Source organism: Scyliorhinus torazame, chromosome 8 (assembly GCF_047496885.1).
Source record: "Scyliorhinus torazame isolate Kashiwa2021f chromosome 8, sScyTor2.1, whole genome shotgun sequence".
Lineage (NCBI taxonomy): Eukaryota > Metazoa > Chordata > Chondrichthyes > Carcharhiniformes > Scyliorhinidae > Scyliorhinus > Scyliorhinus torazame.
In genome coordinates, this window is record NC_092714.1 from 85704405 (window position 1) to 85722237 (window position 17833).

The window sequence follows — 17833 nt, forward strand, 5'->3', positions numbered from 1 at the left end:
TCTAACGAGTGATCAAGTAATTCAGAATAAAGTATTACCTATTTTTAATGACACATGCTAACTATAATATTATCTAGCTCTCTAACACTCTGCTGTCTAGTCACTCCTGGTTCGAAGAGACCCAAGATCCTTTGAGTTCTCATATTTATACATTTAATCAGTGCTGCCATCTAGTGGTTGCATTACACTATAATGTAATCATTAACCTTTTATATGTCTCTATATATACATATCACTACACGCTCCTCTCCCCAACACACACACGCTGTAATCTGCTCCTCTCCCCCCAAAACACACACACTGTAATCAGCTACACTCCCCCAACACATGTAATCAACTCCAGTATTTCTCAACACACACATATACTGTATTCTGCTCTTCTCCAGCCAACACAGAGACACTGTAATCAGCTCCTCTCCCCCAACATACACACACTGTAATCAGCTCCTCCTCCAAGACACAAATACTGTAATCAGCTCCCCTCCCCAAACACACATACACTGTAATCAGCTCCTCTCCACCAACACACACACATTGTAATCAGCTCCTCGCCCCTAAGACACAAATACTATAATCAGCTCCTCCCCAACACACACACACACATTGTAATCAGCCATTTTCCCCCAACTCAGACACACTGTAATCAACACCTCTCTTCTCAACACAACAAACTGTAATCAGGTCCTCACCCCCAACGCACAGACATTGTAATCAGCTCCTCTCCCCCAACATACATGCATTCTAATCAGCTCATCTCCCCAACACACACACATACTGTGATCAGCTACTCTAACCCAACACACACACTGTAATCAGCTCCTTTCCCCCAACACACACTGTAAACAGCTACTCTCCCCAACACACAGAATGTAATCAGCTCATCTCCACAACACACACACTGTTATCAGCTACTCGCCCCAACACACACACACTGTAATCAGCTCCTCTCCCCTAAATACACACAAACTGTAATCAGCTCCTCTCCCACAAGACACACACACTGTAATCAGCTCATCTCCCCCAATACACACACTGTAATCAGCTCCTCTTCCACAAGACACACACACTTAATCAGCTCCTCTCCCACAAGACACACACACTGTAATCAGCTCATCCCCAACATGCACAAACTGTAATCAGCTCCTCTCCCTCAACACACGCACACACTGTAATCAGCTCCTCTCCCCCAACACACACACTGCAATCAGCTCCTCCTCCCAACACTTACAAACTATAATCAGCCCCTCCCCCAACACACAGACACTGTAATCAACTTCTCCCCAACACACACAAACTATAATCAGCTCCCCTCCCCAACATATACCTGTAAACAGCTCCTCTCTCCTGACACACACAACTGTAATGAGCTCCTCTCCTCCAACATACACACACAGTAACCAGCTCCTCTCTCCCAACGCACACACACACACCAATCAGCTCCTCTTCCTCAACACACACACTATAATCAGCTTTTCTCTCCCAACGCACACAAACACACACTGTGATCAGCTCCTCTCCCACAACACACACATTGTAATCAGCTCCTCCCTCCCACAATGGTAACGTGTGTTAAGATTAAGAAATTGCATGTAATCTGGTATTGTTCAGGTTGAGGTTGAAAAGTTTAAATATTGTTCTCTTTTCTTTGTTCTAAAAAACTTTGTTTATGAAATAACTAAGCCCTATTTCCCATATTCTCAATATCACTCCTCGGAGAAATCGATCTTTCCACACCATCTTGAAACTTCAAAAAGTTATGGCACTGGCCCAGTCTCTTAGCCACTGTTGAAAGCTAAACAGGCTTCCGAAACAGTTCGTGCCAGGCTGGGAGAGCGAAGACCCCCAGATATCAGCTTGCTCATGCCACGGATCTGTCCCGGGGATGCCATGCCATTAAGAGGTGGGGTGACGGGGTTTCGCGGATCCCCAAGGGGTAAGTTGGGAGTGTGTGGAGGCTGTGGTGGGGAGTCCGGGTTGTGGGGGAGAGGGGGGGGGGGGGCGCAGAGAGAGATCAGAGCGGCATTTAAAATTGATGGCCTGATCTCTTCCTGTATTGACGAGCTGAAGCTGTCAGTGGAGGAAGTGAGGTAAGTGCGGCCCCTTCAGGGCTTTCCTGATTAAGGCAAAAAAAAAGAATCTCAATGCTGCAGGTGTTGAGAAACACCCTGCTATTGGTGCCAAAATGGGCCTCTTTTTTTGGGTGTTCCGTCGCACCCTGTAACTATCAGTAAAGATTCAGTAGACTGGGATTCTCCATTTTGGAAAAGAGAAAAGCTAGGAGTACACCTGGTTGAGGTCATTAAAATTATAAAATATGATACCATGGATGTGGAGATTATTTCCACTTGTGGGTGAGTCCAGGATAAAAGGACATACATATAAGTTAATCGCTAATAGATGATGTAGAGAATTTAGGTGAATTTCTTTACACTGACTGGTGAGGATGTCGTAGGTCCTACCACATGGAAAGGTTCATTCTGGTGATATTATAGATTTAGGGGAGACTTGAGGGAGTAGTGAATAGAGGGATAGGAAGGAAGGATGGTATTAGAGCACTAGGATACTTGCCTGGAATACGCGTATCCGCAGTTCATTGGCAAATGTTGATTATAAGGCCGTTTCAGGTTAATGGCCCACAATCGAATATCACAGATCAGACCTCTCCGATATTGCCATCTTTCCTTTACTGAATGGTTATTGCAAATCTCTAAGGTTTATTAAATTCAACAAACTCGCAGCAGGAAATCCTAAATAAACTTTGAATATAGATTTCAGAAATGAAATCTGTGGTGTGAAGGTGAAGAATTGATTTGCTGAATTATCAATCGGAAGTGCTTTGCTGTCCCATTAACTGGCAAGAATTCAGATTTTAAAAATACTCAAGAATTGAGAATTAGTAGAAATTCCACTTAGAATCCCTACTGTGCAGAAGGAGGCCATTCGGCCCATTGAGTCTGCACTGATCCTCTGAAAGACCACCCTACCTAGGCATACTCCCCCACCCTATCCACATAATCCCATCTAACCTGTACATCTTTGGACACTAAGGGCAATTTATCATGGCCAATCCACCTAACCTACACATCTTTGGACTGTGGGAGGAAACCGGAGCACCCGGAGGAAACCCACGCAGACACTGGGAGAAAGTGCAGACTCTGCAATCACCCAAGGCTGGAATTGAACATGGGTCCCTGGTGCTGTGAAACAGCAATGCTAACCACCGTGTCACCATGCAGTTTATAATATTTACAACAATAAATGATCTCTTCATTCTAATTTGTGGATTTTAGCATTACTGATAATTCACAAAAGTTCACTCCGTATTTGTAAGGAGAAAGGAGGGTTCAGAACAGTGGGGGTTAGTTTCGGAACTATAACATTTCCTTTCTCTCTATGTATTGACTGATGTGCTCATTTCCACCTTTAGCTGATCTTTCTTCAACACTCTGCTCCCTCTTGAAAAGGTTATTTTTAACAGCGTGTTAGACAAGTTGTATATGATTCGGAGCGTACATCAAACTGTCTCAAGTAAACCTACCACTGAATGTCGTTCAAAACTGACAGATGAGAGGAAATGACGCTCTTATCTTAATTCAACATGTAACTCATATTTTCCTCTCCGGTCATGTCTATGACTTCCGTCTAACGAGTGCTGGTGCTGTGTGTTTCCAGTTGCTGCTGAATCAGTTTGTGAGTGTCGGTGTTCAGCAGCTGCCCCTGTGACACATCCGAACGACATGGGAAATTGTTGCAAGAAAGCAAAAAAGTGAGTACAAGAGGTGGAATGTTAACCAACAAAGTGTAAAAGACTCACAACTCGATAGATTCCACCCTTGGTCAGCTGTCTTACCTATATCTTTAAAATTACATTTTGATCGAGACCTTAAAAAAAAATAGATTTGACTCAGTATGGGAAACGGCCATGCAGTTCATCTGGTTTCAGAATGAAAATGTCACTTTGAACGCCCCACTGCCAACTCTTTAAACAGGGGCAAAGTCAATGCGTTGGAAAGTTATGAGTTGCTTTGAAAAGGCGGGGCAGAGAGAGCAGCTGGAGCTCCAGCCAGCGAGCTGCCAGCACCATTCTCCTTTTTATCATGTTTCCTGATCCCGCTCCAACTAAAGGCTGCTGGAGGTTGAAAACCTCAGGTGCTTCCAACTCAAAGTGAGGAATGTGGCTCTCTGAATTTGGTTACAAGTGAAAACTGGCATTTCGAGTGATGTATGTAAACGTGAATTTCTAGATATATTTTTAGTAGGTTGTACGTTTTTTTTTACAAATATGGCAACAAAAAACAAAAGGATAGTAAGTAACAATGCAAACCAGATACAGTACAAAATAAGAATTATTGCAAATATAGGAACAAACAAGACAGAATAAATTTAGAGCAGTTTATTTAAGGAAAGAGAGTCCAGTTTGATACCGGATCAATCCAATAAGAGGTATATGTGAATTTCTGACGTAATTGGGCCTTAGTATGAATTCCTTAGATTGTCATTGCTAGGAATACTATATACCTGGCTTCAATTATTTCCCATCAGTTTAAATGCGCTTGAAACTCCACCTGTTTTTACAGACAGCTCGGTTAGCACACAACTTTATCATTTTTATTGACCATCTTCCAATAATAGGGGTTTTTCACAATAACTTAATTGCAGTGTTAATGTAAGTCTGCTTGCGACAATAAGGATTATTATTATATTATTATTAATAAATGGCAGGAAAAAAAATTAGTGGACGTCCAAAATTTATTTGGAGTGCAATATTGACGGTTATGCCAGGCATATATTCAAACTTGCACAGTGTGTGGGAAGGCATCCTATATGAATGTGACAGGTGAGAACTAGCTCCACTTTAGAAACATCTCCGGCACCTGCTTACTCCTCGCCCTTGGCATATAGGCTGTCCCCGCGGGGCATGGGTGTGGTCAGCCTGTTGAGCACGTGGGGTCCTTGAATGCTCCAGATTGCATGTCTCATGTAATGGGTTCTGTGGGGGCTGCTATGTCTGACCAAACTAGGCTTAACAGCTGCATTTACTGTGCCAGCACTCTGCCCCAGTGTGTCACTTTCCTTGTAAGGTCAAACGTTCCAGTCCTTCCATGTCTAAAAGAAAACCCTTAGACAAGGTGGAAATATGGCACTGCTAGGTCCTTGGCATTTCCTTTGTTCTGGTAGTCTCCTGCTAGAGTTGCAGTGGGGGCATATTAGCATAACCGTCGAGTAACTTCAGGGCCAATCTTTAAAGTTGTTTGATAATTTGTTTGGCACAGATAAGCATAAGTTTGAGGGATGTTGCTCAGGGAATAATTTCTGAAAGTTTCTTTCATCCTCCCACAAGTCCCAAAAGACGTGCTGTTGGGTAATTTGAACATTCTGAATTCTCCCTCTGTGTACCCGAACAGGCGCTGGAATGCGGCGACGAGGGTTTTTTCACAGTAACTTCATTGCAGTGTTAATGTAAGCCTACTTGTGACAATAAAGATTATTATTATATATTTAACCTCCATATCCTTCTCTTCTTTATTGAAAAAGCAAGGAAAGGCTCACACTTATTTTCGACAATGGGCAAGTATGTAAATTTCCGGCTAATGAAGAGAGTGCTTCATGAAAGCAAACTGATTCCTTTTAGTCCCAAACCATCAAGTTTGATGAAAGTGTTGTCTGGCACACATTGTGTATTCTCCAGCCTGCTTACTTTATTGTAAATTAGTTCATAAAATTAAAATGAGCTTGATCACCAAGAAGGACCAAATGACTTGGGAGAATAGCAAAGAGAATAAATTATGGAACCATCTTATATCTTGTGTGAATTTAAGTGTATGAAATTAATTGCAGGGGAAACTGCTGCACAAGACGTGCTACATTTAACATATTTTTCAGAACTCCATTAATAATATAACTAAATGCGTTTTTGAAACTGATTTCAAGAGTACAATGTCAAAATGTCCTCAAATATTGTGAATTTTTCCAATTTTACTTCCAGCATTCAGTACAGAAAAAGCAAAGCAAATTGTTTTTGCGTATGTTACACAGAAGAAAATATTCATCAGACAAAATTCAATTGTATATTTTGAAAGCTGAACAAATGTTTTGGTGCTTAAGATATTAGCAGAGACAAGTAGATGATATACTGTTCTAATCAGGCTACGCAGGTGGATCTAGTGACCCAGAGTAATTGTCTTACTTCCTTTGTATTTTCTTAACGTTTTTGCCAGTGTACCCAGATGGGTCTTAACACACCTGGAAACACATGAAGAAACAGTAAAATTAGTCAAATATTGTGATCCAAAGTTAGTATTTATAAATTGTAACTTTTACTCTATTGACATCTCTCTTTCCTTTGTTTTCTGACTCTGTTTTTCCTGCTCAGTTTTTGTACTTATTATGCCTCTCCGCCTTGCTCTCTCAAGCTAACCTAGTTATATTAATATATTGGTGTGCTGTGAGAGTCTGAACATTAGATTACTCTACAGTCCAATGGAACAGAATTTAGCATGGATACAGTTTGATTGCATTCATCTTTAATATACTAGGTTTTGCAATTAATCTTCAGTGTCTTATGCTGTCAGTAACTAGAAGAAGTGAAGCACAAGAGAATAACATCTCAGTAGTACTGCGTAATAAGATGGTACTAAACAAAAGCAGCTCTAAAGCAAATGATCTTGTTTGTATCACTGCCTATTTAGGCTCTGCTCTGGCTATCCGTTGTCCTGATTCCACTGACTACATCGACACAGCTTAGCTTTTCAAATGGTTACTGAAAATCTCTAAGAAGATTTTCTTCCCGGGCATTTACACAACAGTAATAACTTGCATTTAAATAGCACCTTTATCATTGGAAACCGTCCTGGGACACTTCGCAGAAGCGCAATAATGCAAAAATTAACATTGAAACAAAGAAATAAATATTTGGATGGGTAACTAAAATCTTTGTCAGCATTGAGTAAAAAGCAATTAGAGAGATTCAGCTGCCACTCATAAATCAGGAGGTAAACTTTGTAGCTTAAAATCGTACAATTTATGAAGGTTTGCATGTTTAATGGGGGTGTCCATACTTGCAATTAAATGCAGGCATGCCCTCAGGTCTAAAACTGCTAAATATATTTAAGGTGCATTTGTGAGGTCAACACTTGCATTACATGTGGGTAGATCGGTAGCAGTAGTGGTTAGCACAGTTGGTTCACAGCTCCAGGGTCCCAGGTTCGATTCCTGGCTTGGATCACTGTGTGGAGTCTGCACATTCTCCCCGCGTAGCGTGGGTTTCCTCTGGGTGCTCCGGTTTCCTCTCATAGTCCAAAGATGTGCAGGTTAGGTGGATTGGCAATGCTAAATTGCCCTTAGTGTCCACAAAGGTTAGGTGGGGTTATTGGGTTATGGGGAAAGGTTGGAAGTGTGGGCTTAAATGGGGTGCTCTTTTCAAGGGCCAATGCAGACACGATGGGCCGAATGGCCTCCTTCTGTACTGTAAATTCTATGATTCTATGATTCTATGTTTATGTGCCATGCTAACAATACACATATAATATATCATCAAGCAAGAATCATCATTGGATAGACGCAGCATGGGTTCATAAAGGGCAGGTCGTGCCTAACTAATTTAGTGGAATCTTTTGAGGACATTACCATTGCAGTAGACAATGGGGAGCTGATGGATCTCGGTGTTTATTCGTTATCCCTTCTCAGTTCCCAAATAACAGAGGTCAAGTATGTCCACTTGTACTTTATTTGTCAGCTGTGCCACTGGTGAACTTATTTTCAATACAAAATTTAGAAAGTTCCAACTAGCCCTGCAGCAAGCTAGTCAGATTGATTGTCTTTAGCGAGTACAGTAGTTGAGTTTTCATTCAATTACAGATCGTAGTAATTCTTCAAATCAAGATAAAATAACTAAGTAATTTAAACAAAAGAAAAATGACGATTAGCAAAAGCAAGCAGCAAAGGAAATAGGTTTCAGAAATATAGATGGGATGATCCCGGGATGAGTTTTTCCATCCCGGTAAGTGATTCTTAAGGAGCTTATTGTCTGAAGGTCTAGCCTTTTTACTTCTGATTGGCTTTAACTAATTTATCATTTACTCAATTCGGCCAAAATGTCTGTCCATCAATTTAAGAGATATATGTATTTAAATGTATTGGTGCAAAGTTCCCATTCCATAATTTTCCAAATTATCACACCTGCATCGAACATTAATTAGAAAAACACAGTTTTCATTAAGACATTATCACCCTAGACTGGCTGTTACCATAGCAACGCGACTACCCGTCCTGGGACAGCAGCACCAGTTCTTACAATACAATGGGGCCTTTTAGCTAGTTGACGTCACTGACCTTGCAGATGTGAAACCTAGTTTAAGAAAGAAATTAAAGTGTATGATCTGGATTAACCCTTAGTGGATTCCCAGCTATTGTTGCACTCAAGTAATGTTTAATATAATTATAGTTACTTATTCTTAATGAGTTCAGAAGTCAATGGATGCGGTATATCTGGATTTCCAGAAAGCTTTCGACAAGGTGTCACACAAAAGGTTGCTGCATAAGATAATGATGTATGGCGTTAAGAGTAAAGTAGTAGCATGGATAGAGGATAGAGGATTGGTTAATTAATAGAAAGCAAAGAGTGGGGATTAATGGGTGTTTCTCTGGTTGGCAATCAGTAGCTAGTTGTATCCCACAGGGATCAGTGTTGGGCCCACAATTGTTCACAATTTACATAAAAGATTTAGAGTTGGGGACCAAGTGCAATGTGTCCATGTTTGCAGACGACACTAAGATGAGTGGTAAAACAAAAAGTGCAGAGGATACTGGAAGTCTGCAGAGGGATTTGGATAGTTTAAGTGAATGGGCTAGAGTCTGGCAGGTGGAATACAATGTTGACAAATGTGAGGTTATCCATTTTGGTAGGAATAACAGCAAAAGGGATTATTATTTAAGTGATAAAATATTAAAACATGCTGCTGTGCAGAGAGACCTGGGTGTCCTCGTGAATGCATTGCAAAAAGTTGGTTTACAGGTATAATAGATGATTAAGAAGGCGAATGGAGTTTTGTCCTTCATTGCTCGAGGGATGGAGTTTAAGACTAGGGAGGTTATGCTGCAACTGTATGAAGTGTGAGTGAGACCACACCTGGAGTATTGTGTTCAGTTTTGGTCTCCTTACCTGAGAAAGGACGTACTGGCACTGGAGGGTATGCAGAGGAGATTCACGAGGTTAATCCCAAAGTTGAGAAGGTTGGATTACAAGGAGAGGTTGAGTAGACTGGGGCTGGACTCATTGGAATTTAGAAGGATGCGGGGGGGGGGGATCTTATAGAAACATATAAAATTATGAAGGGAATAGATAGGATAGATGCAGGGAGGTTGTTTCCACTGACCGGTGAAAGCAGAACTAGGGGGCATAGCCTCAAAATACGGGGAAGTACATTTAGGACTGAGTTTGGGAGGAAATTCTTCACCCAAAGGGTTGTGAATCTATGGAATTCCCTGCCCAGTGAAGCAGTTGAGGCTCCTTCATTAAATGTTTTCAAGATAAAGACAGATCGTTTTTTGAAGAATAAAGGAAGAAAAGGTTATGATGTTGGGCGGGAAATTGGAGATGAGTCCACAAAAGATCAGCCATGATCTCATTGAATGGTGAGGGCCAGATGGCCTACTCCTGCTCCTAGTTCTTATATGAGCATTTTTGAACACAATTTTTGATAGGAAGTATCAGCTCTGTGTGATGACTGGGAGGTTATGAATCAAATTGCAGGACAGAACTCAGCTCTCAAATAATTGGAAACAACTTCTGCTATTTTCAGCAACAACATTGTTGGTTGGCTGGGCAATAATGGTACGTTTGAGGGTAACAAAGTGTCTAAGATATGTTGCAGTAGAGTTGCATTATATGACAGCCAGTAATAACTTTTGAATCTCTTGCTCTTTTTTTTTCTTGTTTTAGGGATGTTCCAAATATATATGTATTCTCCAGCTTTACCTGGGTTTCTGGGTGCACTTTCTACCTCAATATTTTCCTGTTTCTGATGCCACAAATGGAACCACGAACTCTTAGTTTGTAAAATTGGCAGTAAATTCTTACGTTATTGATCCATAATCATACTATAACATCATGAAAGCCATCCATCGGAACAAGAGTGGGCCATTCAGTACTTTGAGGCCATTCTATACGACTTTGTGCATGACTAAGAGGGAATTCCAATCTGAGGTCAATCCAGATTATATTCTCTATCCAAAAGAGAAAATGCTGGAAAATCTCAGCAGGTCTGGCAGCATCTGTAAGGAGAGCTAACGTTTCGAGTCCAGATGTCAAAGCTAAAAGGCATAGAAATTGTGAGATATTTATATTGTCGGGTGAGAGAATGAAAGATGAGTCACAGCCACAGAAACCAAGGGGAAAGAGTGCTAATGGCAGTCCCCAGAGAGAAAACAAATTGTGAAATGCCAAACAGCAGAGAAACTAAAAGCAGAGGGTAAGCTGTGACAGATGTAGATGTCGGGGGGAGGGGGACATGGGTGGGAGAGAGGTGGGAGAGAGGTAAAATGAGAAAAAGGAGGGAAGTAGCAAAGGGGAGAAAAGGTAAGGAAAAGGGGGATAGGTTAGGGGGAAAGAGTGGGGGAAAATATATATAAAGAAAGACAAGAAAGAAATAAAAGGTAAAAGACAGTTAAAATTAAATGGAATGAAAACAAGGGGGTCGAGGTTTGTAGGTCTAAGCAATGCAGTTATCCCAATTTTACCTGACTAAAAAGCTAATTGTACATTTGAGCTGACATGCTGGCACAGTGGTTATCACTGCCGCCTCACAGCGCCGACGTTCGATTCTGACCTTGGGTGATCATCTGTGTGATGTTTGCACTTTCTCCCCTTGTCTGCGTGGGTTTCCTTTGGGTGTCTGGTTTCCTCCCACAGCCCAAAGATGTGCATGTTAGGTGGATTGGCCATTCTACATTGCCCCTCAGTGTCTAAAGATGTGTAGGTTAGGTTATGGGGTTGCTGGGTTGCAGGGATAGGGTCGGGGAGTTGGGCCTTGGTAGGGTGTTCTTTCAGAGGGTCGGTGCAGACACAATGGGCTGAATGGCCTCCTTCTGCACTGATGGGATTCTATGATTCTTCACAGTAACTTTCTGCTGTCACTGCTTTTAAGGTTCTGGATTCAGTATAATTATCACCATGAATTTTAGTGTCACAATTGTTTCCACTCTGCATTGGGGGCAAAAATGTCTGAGTTACAGTCCAAATTTAACAAAGTAAGATTTGTATTTTCCATTAAATTTGCATATTTGGGATGCACTTGAAAACTGCTTCCTTCTTCACCTACATATTGAATTAAACTGCTTTGCATTGGACTGTTCCCGCTTGTAGTGACATTTGTTTCAGAGGCACACTCTCAACACGGAAATAATCATTTGGCATATTGGATGTTATTTGCATGCAAAGACAAGATATTGTAATGTAAATGATACAACTGAATTGGAAAACATGGCCATGTTTTATGCCAATGTTGACAATATTTAGTTTCCTTTCCACCCTTTCCCAAAGGGAAAAGCATTAGTCAAAGTTTTCCAGGAAAGCAGTGGTATCTAAAACCACTTTAAAGAAAGTCCAGATCTTACATGGAAATACATAGTTGTTCGAATTCAAATTCAACACACAAAACACAATGCACAATACAGAAACACAATCTCAGATGACTAATATATGATCAGGGGAGGGTGGGTGCAAGGACTGCCCCCTTATTCCCCCTTCCAGCTGATCATAATAGAGTATTTGGAAATTTCTAAGAATGAATGTGGCAATTCCGTATGTGTACTGAACTATTTATGTGCTGTTTCAAATAATTCAGTTTGACAGCTCTCTTTAATTAAAAACTTTATTGTCACAGCTAGGCTTATATTAATATTGCAACGAAGTTACTGTGAAAAGCCCCTAGTCGCCACATTCTGGCGCCTGTTCGGGTACACAGAGGGAGAATTCTGCATATCCAATTCACCCAACAACCACTTCTTTTTGGAATGTGGGAGGAAACGGAAGTACCCGGAGGAATCCCACACAGACACAGGGAGAACGTGCAGACTCCAACAGACAGTGACCAAGCCGGGAATCGAACCTGGGATCCTGGAGCTGTGAAGCAACAGTGCTACCCATTGTGCTACCGTGCCACCTTGCGTTTAAATGAGTAATGGATTAATTTTTTATAGTAGTAAATGCTCACCCAGCTAAAGATATTAAAATATTTATAAAACATAAACCAACCATCGCAGCAATCGCACACACATACACAAAAGATTGCATAAATATAAGTTACCAAGTAGCGGAGGTTAGATTAACTTTTGGCCAGAGTAAGATTCAACAATGTTGGGAATTCAAGATGCCACCGGAGCATGGTTACTCTCTCCGAGTTCTCTCCCCCTGTCCCTTTTCTTTTATCTCCAATCAGCATTCTGACCTACTAAAACTATTTTCCTCTTCTAATATAATTACTAACAATGTTACGCCCTATGCTCCTCTTGCTCATGTATTTGCTTTGTTTGACCCCTTGTTCCATTTGTCAATGTTCTCTGTTCTCTGTTGATTATTCTTTTTGTCTACTATGCACGTACTGTGTATGTTCCCCGGCCGCAGAAAAATACTTTTCACTGTACTTCGGTACATGTGACAATAAATAAAATAAAATCAAACAGTAAAGGGCAAAGATACAGAGAGTTCAATGGAGAGTTCACTGATTGAATCCTTTTCCGCTGTTCATAGCTGAGACAATCAATAGTCCTTGTTTTATTTCCCCTGGAAACGCTACTTGTAATTAAAAGACTTCTTTCAAACTTTTCTTTTTTTAATAAATTTAGAGTAGCCAATTATTTTTCTTTTCCAATTAAGGGGCAATTTAGTGTGGCCAATCCACCTAACCAGCACATCTTTGGGTTGTGGGGGTGAAACCCTCGCAGACAAGGGAAGAATGTGCAAGCTCCACACAGACAGTGACCCAGGGCCGGGATTCGAACCCGGGTCCTCAGCAGTCCCAGTGCTAACCACTGCGCCACATGCCACCCTCTTTCGAATTTTCCTGCCTGCTGTCCACAGTAGAATATAAGCAGGCAGTGTTCATGTTTGCTGAGAGAGAAACAAGTTGCTTTTTTGCTGCCTTTAGCTGTTCATTCTCCAGACTGTCCCAAAGCCAACAGGGTTTCATAATAAAATGCTGAAAAAAAATCAGAGTTTCAGTCACGTGACGACTGACCATTGATACGCAATGGAAAACAATTCAAGAGTGCATTGATATTAACAAAGGAGTTTCCACCTTTCCTAGTCAAAACTATCAAAATACAATACAGAAAGGAGTCCTTAGCACTTTCCTTTGGCACAATCAGTTTTGAGAGTTCTCCTTTGTTACTTGGTAGTCCTGGAGTCAGAAGATCTGAGGCCTTATTGTCCTTGTTTAAGGGTAAGCCCTGATAAAGGAAAGTGAGACATTCCATAAAGATTGGCCCAGGCATGTTCATTGTAATCCACCTCTTCGAAGCTCCCAGAAGCTTGGCTAACTTGCAGTCCCAAATGTCAAGTGACCAATGGCATCCTTTCAAGTCAGTGTCCATGTTTTAAAAGTTGAAACTGTCTTTTTAAAATTGTTCGATAAGTAAGTCCAGTTGATAAAATTAAAATGTAATATCTGACAACACCACACTTCCATAACTGCTCCTCGTTATGCAGAATGAAACGCAACTTGTTGGGAACATTTCATTACAAGGTGTAAGGAAAAAAAAACACATGGTACCCATCTCCATTTTAAACCTTATTGTTACGGGTATACTCTGTTTTAGCTTTGGTACCCAAGGACCAGGCATATTAGTCATCTGAGATTGTGTTTGTGTATTATGCATTGTGTTTTTGTGTGTTGCATTTGAATTCAAACAACTACGTATTTCCATGTAAGATCTGTACTTTCTTTAATTGTTGGGTGAAATCTTGAGGCTGTTCTCACTGCCTGTGGGATTAGTGGTGAGGAAAGGAACTTAGGGCAGAATCCTGCCGGGGAGATCGCATTTTCCAATTGTCCCCTCCCCTTGCCAGTGACGAAGCGAAATTTGTGCCCACAATGGGTATGAACATCATTTCAACAAATTTTACTATATTTCAATTTATTTCTATGTACTTAGTGGCCCCCCCTGCCAAATGATTCCCCCTTCATCGAATATTGAAATCTGGCCGATGTGACATCATATCAGCAAGGTTTACAACAGGTTGGGCCAGGCGTGGTGTAGTTGACGGGATCTCTCCGGGGCACAGAGAAAAATATAGCCCTTAGTGGAGGTAGAGGAACATGCCAAGGCAGCTCCCTGCAGTGCCAACCTTTGCTGGGGGCAGTGCTGGGAGGATCATAGCGGGAGAATCATGGGGGCAGGGGTGTGCTTAGATGTGTGGTTGCCGGGGTTGAGAGAGCAGCGACTAAGGGGGTATGCCCACCATAAATGTCTGTGGGATGGGCGCCATTGTGGCATAAATGAATGTCTGTGAAGAGGACAGCCCTCAAGACCTCCATTTTGTGTGCTGAGGCCATTGCATTGCAGCGCTGGTTGGGGCGCCCATTAAAGATTGTGCCCCAATCTGGGTAGAGCCAATTCCTGGGTCTAAGACTTCCCACCCCACCAGAGTGACAGCATAAACCACGTCCACACTTTTTTTGGCAGAGGCTCAAGATTCAGTGAGAAAACTGGTAAGTTCTCTGTGAGAGCTTGACACTTTGCCAAATTCTGGTAAGATACCCAGCATCTCCCATCGATTATGTCCACAGACAGCTTTACAGAATTGCTCTTACAATGCAAATTCTGCCAGCCTGATCTACTCAGATCAGTGTTAACATTTCATCGTGAACTTCTATAAGCCATGGATTTAATTGTCCAGATCCAGGCACGTTTACAAATCTTATTTCCAGGAGGTCAGTGGGCTGTAATTTGATTTGAAGCCCCGGTATATTGTCTGGACTTGCTTTCTGTGCCTCACGTTTTGAGGACTTAGCCTCTACATTTCCGGCTTTGTTGGGTTTAAAACTTGAGTTTTCTCATTTGATTTACCAGTGGATAATTCCTATTGGATTTCACTGGTGTACCTCTTGTGGGCTCCACATGCTGTGCTTGTTTTGGGTATGTTTGCTTCCCTTTGTCTTTCCTGTTGGGAAAGGATTTTTTCCTTAACTGCTCCATGTCTTCTGGAACACTACTGCCTACAGGAAACTGTTCAATTCCTGCTAAACTCTCCTGTGACTCACCAATTAGGTAGGGCTCCTCCATCACTGTTTCCTTGCCTGCTTGAGAACTTCTGTGGTCTCCATGGAAATCTGAAAAGAAAGTGCCTGCCAACCCAATATCTGGGTCACTCACTTCATCTTTTTGAAACTGCATGAACCTTCCTTGACCTCTTTTAACTCTACTGGCCTGGCTTTGACATTTGGCTTCAATCTTAACCTTTCCGAACACTGTTGGCCTGATTTCAGCCTCTTTTAACTCAACAGGTTCACTCCTGTTTCTTTCTTATGCTACTGGCCCAGTTCTGGTTTCTGTTGACTCAAGAGGTGTTTCTGTAGCCTCTTCAACCCTCATGGGTTCTATTGCCACCCGCATGGCCTCTGAAATCTTTACAGCTTTCTGAACCTCTGTGTGGTGTTGGGTGCTCTGAGGTACAGACAAACCAACACGGTTGCGATTGGTACAACGCAGTTTTATTCCAACTAGTTATTTACACATCTAACTTGGTACTCAGCACGTGGTGACTGTTTGAGTGTCTTGTTAATGAGGTCCTGGCCTTGTCCTGTCTCCAGATCGACTGACCAGGAGGTGTCGTGTTTCTTGTCTTATACTGTGTCTGCTCTTGTCTGTGATTGGCTGTCGTGTTATGTGTGCTAATTGGTCTGTTGGTCTGTCTATCATGATGTGTGTGTTGTGATGTGTGTTTGAATATCATGTCACTCTGCAGAACCTTCCTCTAGCCTTTTCAGACTGTTATGGTCAGTGAGGAGGGGGAAGAATGACTCCCCTATTCTGCGATTCCAGGTCTGACCGTAACAGGGATTTTTTTTGTGAATTTCGAGAAGATGCGCATTGCCAATACTGCTGGAATCCTACTATCTACCTCTTCAGACTATAAAGAATTAGACAGGTTTTCTGAGTTTAAACTAAGTACAAGATACGTTTATTGAAACAAGAGTCATAAAGTCATAAGGTCACAAAGTACAAAAAGGCCCTCTGGCCCATCGAGTCTGCAATGACAAAACTACACTAAATCTACGCCAATCCCACTTGCTAGCACGTGACCTTACATGCTATGAAATTTCAAGTGCTCATCCATGTACTTTTTAAAGGTTGTGACGTTTCTCACCTCTACTTCCCTCACAGACAATACATTCCAGACTCCCACCACCCTCTGGATGAAAAATGATTTCCCCAAATCCCCTCTAAACCTCCTGCCTCTCACCTTAAACTTATGCCCCTCGTTATGGACCTTTCAGCTAAGAGGAACAGTTGCTTCATATCCACCCTGTCCATACCCCTTATAATCTTATACACCTCAATCAGCGCCCTCCCCCCCACCCCCTTCAGCCTTCTCTGCCTTAAAGAAAACAACCTGAGCCTATCCATATCTCTTCATACTCAGATAAAACAAAGGGGTACACGGTGAGCTGCTCTTTGGATGGTCTCGACACTGCGATTCCACATTGCGGCTGTTTTATTCTGCTGTCGTCCTGGGTGCAGTCGCATGGAGCAGATTTCCATGTTTAATCCTCAAACGATTTCAGTTTGCAATAGATTTCTCTTCTCAGCATAGTTACTTTGCAAATCTGAGCACAATACATTTGAGAGAAAGAGAGAGGGCAAACAGCTCCTTTGCAGCCCTTCAGTACAGCATTCTGAACTCGGGATTTTACCGGTTGTTCATGGCGGCGGGGTATTTCGGTCCCACACCTGCACATGGGTTTCCTGGTGTCGAGGGGTGCAGTCACCGGGAAAATCTGTTGACAATGGTGGGTTGGTAAATCCCGCCGGCGGGCTGCCTCCGCTGGCGAAAAACACATGACGGGTTAGTCGGTGAATCCCGCCCCCTTGATCCCTCATCTCTCTGGTTTGATAAACAGTTCTGAAAATCCTGTCCACTGAATATTCAGTTAATCCATGTCTGCTGCTAAGTAATTTCATTTTAATGTCTCACCTCAGAAACCTTTGAAAAGTTTCAGGACAGTGTAAATGCCACCAGAAAATGGGATCTTTCATTCTCCCCAAAGGGTTTAAGTGTCTGTTCCTTTTCATCCAACTCGGTGGAAAGCACGTTTGTATATTGTAGCTGGCTGGCAGGACTCCATTGTTTTAATATGACTACATTTTATTGCTTTTTACAATCTAGCCAGAAAAAAGGTTGAAATTGTTTCATTTTTAAAACGTGCATCCTCATGACAAGTCCCTCTGGACTGTCCTTGATCTTTCGGGGGTATTCTCCAACTGGCAAGGTCATTTTCCAGAAGAATGTTGGCTCCTTGCATGGGTAAGCTTGGGATTACACGCACTGTTACGAGACCCAGAATACGAACATTAGAACTAGGAACAGGAGTAGGCCATCTGGCCCCTCGAGCCTGCTCCGCCATTTAATGAGATCATGGCTGATCTTTGTGGACTCAGCTCCACTCTCCGGCTCTTACACCATATCCCCGAATACCTTTATTCTTTAGAAAGGCATCTATCTTTTTCTTAAAAACGTTTAAAGAAGGAGCCTCAACTGCTTCACTGGGCAAGGAATTCCAGAGATTCACAACCCTTTGGGTGAAGAAGTTCCTCCTACCACTCCGTCCTAAAT

The 17833-nt window shown here is 42.0% G+C and overlaps 1 protein-coding gene across 1 annotated transcript in view; it reads left to right on the forward strand.

Moving 5' to 3' along the window:
• Positions 1 to 3657: 3657 nt before the first annotated feature.
• The window catches only part of LOC140427990 (uncharacterized), a 98400-nt gene continuing 84224 nt past the window's right edge, over positions 3658 to 17833 (forward strand). Inside the window, exon 1 of the mRNA XM_072513919.1 lies at positions 3658 to 3766. Coding sequence (XP_072370020.1) covers positions 3738 to 3766 — 29 coding nt within the window. The 5' untranslated portion in view covers positions 3658 to 3737. The remainder of the gene's footprint in view (positions 3767 to 17833) is intronic.